Source organism: Tiliqua scincoides, chromosome 3, assembly GCF_035046505.1.
Source record: "Tiliqua scincoides isolate rTilSci1 chromosome 3, rTilSci1.hap2, whole genome shotgun sequence".
Classification (NCBI taxonomy): domain Eukaryota; kingdom Metazoa; phylum Chordata; class Lepidosauria; order Squamata; family Scincidae; genus Tiliqua; species Tiliqua scincoides.
This window is the reverse complement of record NC_089823.1, coordinates 128,502,259-128,512,066: the sequence shown is the minus strand read 5'-3', so window position 1 is coordinate 128,512,066 and position 9,808 is coordinate 128,502,259. Positions and strand designations below refer to the sequence as shown.

The 9,808-nt window shown below is 44.3% G+C and overlaps 1 protein-coding gene across 8 annotated transcripts in view; it reads left to right on the top strand.

The window, feature by feature from the left end:
- The first annotated feature begins 878 nt into the window (after positions 1-878).
- The window catches only part of CTBP1 (C-terminal binding protein 1), a 78,607-nt gene continuing 69,677 nt past the window's right edge, over positions 879-9,808 (top strand). For 4 of the 8 annotated variants that reach the window (XM_066619967.1, XM_066619966.1, XM_066619968.1 and 1 more), the window contains exon 1: positions 889-1,104. In XM_066619967.1, the coding sequence (XP_066476064.1) occupies positions 1,065-1,104 (40 nt within the window). In that variant the 5' untranslated portion in view covers positions 889-1,064. Of the gene's footprint in view, positions 1,105-1,263; positions 1,364-2,299; positions 2,479-9,808 lie in introns of those variants that run through there. The other 4 variants (XM_066619974.1, XM_066619976.1, XM_066619970.1 and 1 more) reach the window with 3 other exon arrangements.

Here is a 9,808-nt window from a genome sequence, read left to right as displayed (position 1 = left end):
CCAAACGGAGAGCAGAAGGATGGTGAGGACGTTTGCTGCAATGCGATCCAGATGTTGGTGTAGACAAGCCCTAAGGTGGACAGACAGCCTTTTCTGCTTGCAAAATTTTTGATGTGTTGGCTTGTCTGCCAGAACCAGTCCCACAGGGCCTAGGAGAGAGGGGTAAAGGGGGTTATTTGTACCTGGGCCCCGAATCAAAAAGGGGGCCCAGGAGCCACAGAAATTTCCTGGGGTCTTACGTTTTCCTGTCTCCTCAGACTTGCTGCCTGCATGGGATGCTGGGGACGCTACCACGAGCTACTGGCAAGCCATATATGCTGGGTGGAGGAATGCATACCCCACACTCCTCAACAGGGGATCAAATCTGGGAGGAAACTGGCCTGCCCCAGTCACTCTTTGGCTTGTGGCTGTGCTTGTCATGGAGCGCTTGGGAGCCCTGTAGGGACCCAGCTGTGGGGCTACAGCTGCTGCAGAAGCAAGTCTTGGTACGCACAGGGCACTTCTGGACATCAGGATGCTCATTTTCTGCATGATTTCAAAGATTTTAGAGAGATTGAGGAGTGTGTTTGGTGATGCCACGTGGGTGGGTAGACCAGGGCTCCGGAGGCTTTTCCTGCTGCCCCCTCCCTTTCCCAAAGGCTTGTTCCAGCTGCCCCCACCCTGCTCCCCCACCCTTTCACCCCTCCCCCTTGGCAAAGAAACTTTGGCGTGCCCTCTCAGAAGCACTGGCGGGGGGGGGAGCGAGAGGAGGTAGGCAGGGCGCGCGCACACTCCGGGTCTACATTTTCCGCCCTCCCGCCCACTCCGCTTTCTCGGCACAGCGCCTGGCAGGAAACAGGAGATTAACGTCGCCTGCCGCCGCCGCCGCCTTGAGCTCCGCCCGCGTCGCCTCGCCTCGCCTCGCCTGTCTCTCCCTGGCAGTGTGTGTGTGGCTCTCCCTCCCTGCCGTGCTGCGCGTGAAGTGCCTCCGCTGCGCTCGGGGGAAGGGGGTGGGGGGGCCGCCGTATGCTTCGGAGCGTCCCCAGGAAAACCCCGCTGGAGTGCAGCCCCTGCAGCGCCTTTCAATGGGCAGCTCCCACTTGCTCAACAAGGGCTTGCCGCTCGGTAAGGAATGCCTGCCCGCCTCGCTTCCTGTGCGGGATACATTGTCGCCTCCTCCGTCCGGGCTCGGCTGCGCGCAGAAGGCCAGCAGCGCAGCGCTCCCCTCCCCCTCCCCCGCTGCTCTGGAGGGCATTGTGTGTCCCTCCCTAGGCTGCCCCCTTTGGGGGGGGGCCCACTGGAGGGGCAGGCCCAGCGCTGGCTCCTCTCCCCAGCAGACCATGGAGGAGGAGGAAGGAGAAGGGGGGACGAACTTGGCTCCAGGGTGAAGGAGGGAGGGGAGGCGTCCATCCTTTGCATGCTCATTTCAGTGCATGCTCTTGGGGGTGGGGGAGACCACCGGCGGGGCAGGCCCAGAGCTGGCTCCTCTCCCCAGCAGAGCTCCTTTTCTCTGCCTTGGAGGAGGAGGAGGAAGGACTCGAACTTGGCGGGGGGGGGAGGCGTCCATCCTTTGCATGCTCATTTCAGTGCATGGTCTGGCGGGGGGAGACCACTGGAGGGGCAGGCCCAGAGCAGCCTCCTTTCCCCAGCAGAGCTCTCTTTCTCTGCTTTGGAGGAGGAAGGACTCGAACTTGGCTCCAGGGGGGAGGGGAGGCGTCTATCCTTTGCATGTTCATTTCATTGCATGCTTTTTGGGGGGAGGGGGGTTGCAGAGAACTTCCCAGTCCCGCATTGAAGCAAGCAGGGAGGATAAAACCCCCCTAACTGGTTCAAGAAGCAGGAAGTTGCATGGGGACCTTTCTGTTCGTGGGCAGTGCTTTCCAGGCCTGCAGATGATCCGGCTGCACCCCTGTGCGGGCTGGTTGCCTTAGCGGCAAGGGAAAAGGGGATTGGGGGTGGCTTTCCCCTCCCGGACGCCTCTTCTCGTGGGATCGGATTGGCACCTTTTATTCTGCTCTCAAAATCGAGCTGCTGGGTGGGGGCAGAGTAGGAGGGGGGGGCGATGGGGGCGGGTGATGCCGAAAATATGCTGGGTGATATAGGCGTTCATGTGGCCGCCTGGGAGGTGTGTTGCTGGTCAAAGCTGCAGTTGCAATGCAATATCGACACCCCCCCCCCATTGGCTTAGAGGTGGAGTGGAAGGCGCTATCCTTTTCCTTATAGATCAAGCAGCACTCTGTGCATGGGGGTCCGCCATAGCGTAGGACTTTTGGCAGCGACGAGGAAGCTTTTCACCCCACTCAGGACCAGCCTGCCCTTGGAAAACAAAAACCCAGCACCGATCTTGTGGCTGAAACCGAAGCACTGGATTTCATCTACATGTACTAACTGTTGAGAGAGACATTCACCTCTCTTCCAAGATGGAGATGCTGCAACATACTAATCTCACCTCTTCTTCCTTTTGGAAATCCTGACTTGCAGTGCGCTCTACATTGGAAGGTGTTCTTGTGTGCCATAAAGTTATCAAAAGTAACCATCGGGAAATGGGTGGTTGTAGTTTTCAAAGCCAAGCATGGTGTATGCTTCTTCCTTATGGAGGGTTTTATGGCCTTTGTCATCAGCAGGGCCTGTGTTCTGCCATAGTATCAACCTTGGCCTTTTCTTCCAGTAACTGTGAACCAGATCTGTTCTAGTTCAGAGATCTGCAGAATCCGCAGGGATTTGGAAGTACCGCATCTAGTCCCTTGACATACTTCAGCTTCTTTAGTAAATAGTGATTGAGGAAGCTAGGTTGGCAGGGAGAGATATTTTGCCTAAGCTGATCAAGTGGCATATCTATCTGACACTCTGAAGGCTATTATTAGCAACACAAAGTTAACTTGGCCACTGTAGAAAAAATGTGCTCGATTATAATATTGTGGTATAATGGATCAAATGAGCAGATTTTATGCTTTTAGTATATTAAGGGAGTGTTTTGATAATGGCTAGACTGGACAGGTGTACATATGCACACTAGCAGCTCACTGCAGCATCATGCACTGTTAATTTATTTTGGTTTTATTGAGCAAAATAATATTTAAACAGTGATTAAAATTCACATTTTATGCTGCTAGTGCTTTTTAATTTTAATTTTTTTTCTTGATGTTTTAAAACATGGATAGCTATTGTGTGATGTGGTGGTTTTGCTGAAGCTACACAGAGTAGTGCCTGCCCCAGCATCTGCACTTTCTGATCTGATGATTTAACTCTGAATGATGATATACAGCTTTCCTTTTAGTTCCAGGATAGTGATGTTGTTGTTTTAAATAAAGGAAATTGGTAACCAATACTTAAGGAAAAGAATTCTAGTTGTTGCAGCTTCTACTTTGGAGGTTGTCCTGTGATTTTTGAAGAAAAGATTATCATGTTTAACAGAGACAAGTGTTTGTATAAAATTACAGCTGAATGCAAATTCTGCTTGTCTCTAAAGAGATGTCATGACTATTGTTATATATGAGGTGATGTTTCAGCCTCTAATGCTGATAATATGTAGACGGTATGAGTGCAATGGTAAGATTTGTTACATTCAAAAAATATGTCTAGTCTAGTTTGTTACATTCAGATGTAGCAATGACTAGTTTGTTACATTCAAAAAATAAAATCTGTCTGAACTGGTGATAGTTGTATTAATATGGAAGTGGATGAGGTTTTGTTGTTGGTTTTTGGCAGGGTTTTGTTTTATGTTTTGGTATTTTAAGTAGCCGACCTGTCTGTGGAAAGAGAATACTTCATTTATTAAGAATTGCATTGCAAGAATTCCTAATTTGTTAGTTGTTTTAATGTTACCTGCATACCCAAACCCTCATTTTATTTTGTGAGTTAGAAGGACACATTGACTACTATAGTTCCACATTTTTACTTTGTTGCCATTTTAAAACCCACTAAAGGAATATATATATTCATCATAATAAAATGGTTTAATAATATGAAGACTGGAAATACCCCTTTCCCATACCCATCACTTGTACTTGCCAATACAGGCCTGTATCGGTCAATCTAGAATAGTCGGAGTATTAAAGGATGACAACACATCTTATATATTAATAAGCAAGAAAAAGTAGTAAGAAAATGGATGAGGAACATATTTGGAAAGGAAAAGAAGATGGCTAGACAGAATATTTTTCCTTGTCAAAACTGTTTCACGGATATTTCATTTGTTCTGTAGTGGTAACCTCAAGATTTCAGTTTTTGACTTTTTTAAAAACACACACAACACCATCAAACAAACCCATTTTTTTTTTTTGTTATGGCTAAGATCCCCATTTTTTAAAGCCAGTCTTGAATATAAAGTTCCTGGGTGATGGTGTGAGAGTAGGGTAGCTTCTGCTTCTTCAAGAAACAGCTACCCAAAGCCATTTGCTGAGATACTGAGAATGTCCAGCTTGTAGGAAAAGAGCCATTGTTCTAAAATTGTTAAATGTTACAAATTGCAGAATGACAGAATCTGAGTGGAGCTTGACATTTGCAGCACTGATTGCAAGGTATATTACTATTTCCCTTGCTCCTGTTGAGTTGAAGATTAAATCAGCTTTTCACTGGCTAGGTTGTATGATGATTCTGGGGACTCTGGCAATACGCAGAGCAAGATTGTTTCACATCAGAGCAAACAGCTGCATTTTAGGTTGCCACGAAATTTCAAATAAAATAGAGAAATTTGGGGTTCCTGTGTTTGAAACAGCTGGTGCACCAAACAGAAGGGACAAGTTTCTGATGAAAATGAAGGGGCTGAAGGATTGTACATTTTCTTAGGGCAATTGATTATTTTGGAGTCTGTTGGCTCCCTCAGTCTTTCTGAAGAAATCTGCTCTATGAATTGCAGTGGCGAGTGGTGTTCTACAGAACTCAAGTACCTGGTTTACCCTTCACTAGATGCATGAGGCCAAACCTCCAGTTTTTTAGTGCCAGACACACCTGACTGTGACAGTTGTGAGTTCCAAAAATTAGTAGTAGGTGCCTTTATAGTTTGAAATAGGACTAATATTATTTCATGATATCTTTGTGTTTGTTTACCTTCACACTGTTGACCAGTTGTGTATCAGAGAGAACTCAGTTCAAGGACAGCATTGGGCTTCAATATCAGGGCTTGGAACACACTGAAGCGGAGACACACTCAGCCTCTAGGTCTTGCGGCATTTCAAGACTGTAGACTCCTGCAGCAGCTGGCAGTGGAAGGAGCACTGCAGTCAGAACCTCCTGGTCCCTGCCAATATTTATTTAATGAAAGTGTAGTAAAGCATTGCCTGGGATGCAGCAGAATCTAGAGCATGAAAATAATAGACACAAAATGGGGACAATAAACAGTGTTAGTCAATTCTATGCGGCAGAAATGAGTTTCCTTTGATAAAGTAATAGAGAACTCCACAACAATTCCTCTTGTGATGTCCTCCAACTGAAAATAAAAACCGAGGATCTGACAAATCTTCAGTCCTGATGGGAAAAAGTCATAAAATAGTAACATAAAAGTAATATTATTGACCTGTTCGTACAAGAACAAAGCACTGGAACACTGCCATTTTTAGTAGAGCTACATAGTTGGTTAATCTCATTGACGCAAGTTAGGAAGTTCTCTGGCAGCTGTTTTTGCAAACAGGGTCCTAGGTTTCTCAGCGTAAACATTTTTTTGAAAGGCAGGGTGTAGAAGGTACTGTAAAGTTTAAACCCACTGCTGCAGCTCTGGTTATGGAACTTCCTCCAGGACTCTCTTTTGTTGTTCTTGTTTGGGACTCTGGAGCAGGGGTGCTCAATAGGTGGATCGCGATCTACCGGTAGATCGCGAAGCAAAATGAGTAGATCGCGGAGTGCCGACCCCCCCTTCAGGTGCCTCTGGGAGGAAACGCCGGGAGTAGGGCCCATTGTACTCAATGGGGCTTACTCCCAGGTAAGTGTGGCTAGGATTGCAGCCTCACAGCCTAATCCTAGGCATGTCTACTCAGGAGTAAGTCCTGTTATACTCAGTGGGGCTCAAGGTACACCAACATACATTGTACACATAAATGTTATATGTTATGATGGCGTGGACATTGTAAAAAAAAACTCTGGTAGATCTCCGGGCCTTGCTGGGTTTCAAAGTAGCTCTCGAGCCAAAAAAGTGTGAGCACCCCTGCTCTGGAGTCTGACAACAGCTGCAGCTTGTCTCACCAGTTCCATTCACCATTCAGATATTTCTGCCCATCACTGCCACTGCTTGAGGCAATGTCCTCTGCCCCTTCCCATGGTCCATTACAAATGAGTATCTGCATGAGTCAGGTTACCTTGAATCAACTGACTTGCCTTTAGGGGCATAGAAGCATGGTTTTCACAGGTAACATATGCTGCTCTAAATGTTTAATACAAACAAAAACTACCATCTTGGTTACAATTTACTATGAAGCCTGTTGGAGCCAGTAATGAAAACTTTAAGCATCACTTAAACACTGGCAAATTGCAGGATGTCTGTCCATACATGTTTTTCTGAAACATAGAGGTGACATAGGAAGACTTGTCTGCTTTCATCCTGCTGTGCTTTTAGTGTAGTAATTAGGCCTGCACTGATTCCCATTTGTTCTCCAGAATTAATGTACATCAGGTGCAAATTAATCATTTTTAACTTTAAACTTGTACTTTAAAAGTCCAGTGTGAATAGCAATCAGTATTTTTCTGTCCTTACATATGCAGAAAGCTGGCTGAAAGATCCCTGAATAGAATCCATGAAAAGCCTTCTGAACCCAATCAGGCCTGCCAGATTTAATAATGAGTGCAAGCAAGCATTGGGCTGTGCCCTGACTAAGCTTTGGGTCATAGGGTCAGTCCTTGCCAAGAGTCAGAACTTCAGCATTGTTTGGTTTGAACTTTCATATGCATTGAGTTTTTTAGTCTTGAGTATCTGGATGTAGAAGGTGTCTTTCTGTATCATACTTCTGATTTGCAGTAGTCCAGATTAAAGGTTGTCCATATGTACTATATTTATAGTAAATTTTGTCAGAGTTATTGCCTTGATGTTCTCTTTTCAGTGCTTTTTTTTGGGGGGGGGGATGAATATTGGACAAAAAGGAGGCCCTTCTCTTATTTTTGAATATGTGTTTAGAGATACACAGACCTTGATCCAAAGAATCATAGAACTAATATGTTGTGCCAAGAGTGGATTTGATTTGTATTTTTTTGATAGTAGCCCTTCATGCAACGTGGCACACCTCTTTTGATCGGAGAAAAGTTTCATATGGAATTTTTGATATGTCTTGGATGGGAGGGGTGCCTGCTTTTTGAAGAGAAAAGGCCCAAAATTGTATTGGGTATGCCTAAAATTGCTTTCTGGATCTGATAAAAATACCACCAGTACTTCTTTAACAACTACAGATTCCATTAGAGGAGTCCTCTCTGTCATTGTGTTTACATGCTACCAGCTGGCTGAGGACAACTTGGTGAAGAGCATAAAGCATAGAAGTAATTTCTCATGGGACATGTGTCCTTTGCTACTGATTTAGGCAACCTTAATTCATTTAACACTAAATAATAATAATGCTTTGTCCACTGATCTACATGTTGTTAAGTTCTAATTGCAGAGCTGAGTATTATTTGAACTTTAACTAATGGGCAGAGGGTTTGCATGTTTATCATGTATCTTCCTTATTTTAATAATTTACCCATTGTTTGAGAGAAGGCTTAGTTGAGGCCATGTTCAGGGAAGAAACAGCTCTGCAGAAGAGTCTCCTATTTTTATGTTGTCCCTAGTCAGTGTTCCTCTTTGTAGGATGAATGAGCCAGGATTTTGCAACACAGTAGTAGGACAAAAATATGACCAGTCCACCCAGAGTGGTCACTGCCTGCAGCAAACAGTCTTGCCTGGGGCAGCATCAATTTGCACTTGTATTTACCATGACTCCTTTTTTTGCAGCAGCAACATTGCTGTTGGTTCATATCCAGTTCAGGGACCTTGGAACCAAGTGAAAGCAATGGCACTGCATCTGTGTCATGGCTAACTAGGGCCTTGGAATGAAGAATGTGTTTTACCTTGCACAGATAAGTTATGATATCTGCCCTTATAGTGAGTTTCCAAATGAGACACGTTTCCTGCTTGGTTTGTTGCTGACATTTTGCTAAGGCTGAAGCCTGAACCCTTGGAGACCTGTCTAAGAAACATAGTTTGGTACAAATAAAATGTCTGTCAGCAGACTCTTGTGACATTAACTTTTTTCTTTTTAAACTTTTGAGGCCAAAAGATTTATTTCAGTTGGATAATAAGCATGCTTATGTTTTGTGCCATGCCAGTTGTCTTCCACAATTTTACACAGGTTGCAGATATTGTTAATGTTTGGCGTTGCTAACTCTTCTAATAGGGTTGGCTTTCCTGTTCATAAAATAAACCAGATCAAGATCAGTAATCTGATTAGCTATACATCTTTATGTGAATTTGCATGCCTTTATCAGATTGACCAGATTGTGTTATAACTGGAAACACACTGAAAGCTGAAGTTGGAGGTGATGCCAGTTTGTCAACTTGGGCCTATAGAAGGCATTGACCAGATTGTGTTATAACTGGAAACACACTGAAAGCTGAAGTTGGAGGTGATGCCAGTTTGTCAACTTGGGCCTATAGAAGGCATTGACCAGATTGTGTTATAACTGGAAACACACTGAAAGCTGAAGTTGGAGGTGATGTCAGTTTGTCAACTTGGGCCTATAGAAGGCATGTGAAAACCTGTGAAAACAGAAACTTAGTTTTCACAGGTAACTTATGCTCCTATAAGTGTTTAAAACAAACAAACAAACCCCAAAACCTACCATCTTGGTTATGATTTACTATGAAGCCTGTTGGAGCCAGTAATGAAAACTTTAAGCATCACAAACACTGGCAAACTGCAGGATGTTTGCCTATGATAACTGAAGTGGAGCTCTCCCCATAAGAACATGCAGAACCTGGAAGTGCTTTGGGACTTGTCCTTGTTGATAAAACTTCATTTATTGCATTTACTCAGCTTCTTCTTGTGTGAAAGTGATTTTCCTATTCTCATGTATGCTTGTGTGTAACTATTGTATTATGCTGTATGTTGAGCTACCCTTGAAATCTACCTGGAAGTTTCAGCTATTGCAGGATGTGATTGTCTGCCTTTTTGTGAATTTTGTGAGGCATCTGAACTGGAACTTGTTAATAAATGATCTGTTGGTTGGAGTAGGCTGTGAGGTGGTTTGTAGAGAATTCCAAGGCCACCAGAATTGCCCTGATCAGATGAACATGGAGCTTAACAAATGCTCTAGAAGGCGCTCCCCATCATAGTATAAAAAACAGAGGCTTGAGCAGCTGGCAAGGCAATTTTTTTGTTTGTTTTAGACTTATGGTGGGTCCTGATAGAGTCTCCTTTTAAAATATGGGTCCTGATGCTAAAAAGTTTGGGAACCACTATACAGATTTATGATGTGCCTGCATCTGGCATATTGTGTATAGTTCTTGTCACTGCATCTCAAAAAGAATACTGTAGTGTTAGAAAAGATGCAGAAAGGGGCAATTAAAAATACAGGAATCGGTGGCAAGAGCATCTTCATTTTGAAGAAAGGTTACAACATTTGAGGCTTTTTAGTTTAGCAGAAAGGCAAAGGAAGACATGATTGAGGCTTATAAAAACTATGCATGATGTGGGAAAAATTTTTTCTCTCTCATGGAATTGAACCAGGAGTCATCCAATGAAAATGGTTGGCAGGAGGTTTAGGTTAGATAGACAATTTGAACTGCTCTTTCACACTGTGCATAATTATGGTATTTGCTACTACAAGATGTGGCAATGGCACTAGCTTATATTGCTTTAAAAACAGTTTAGAT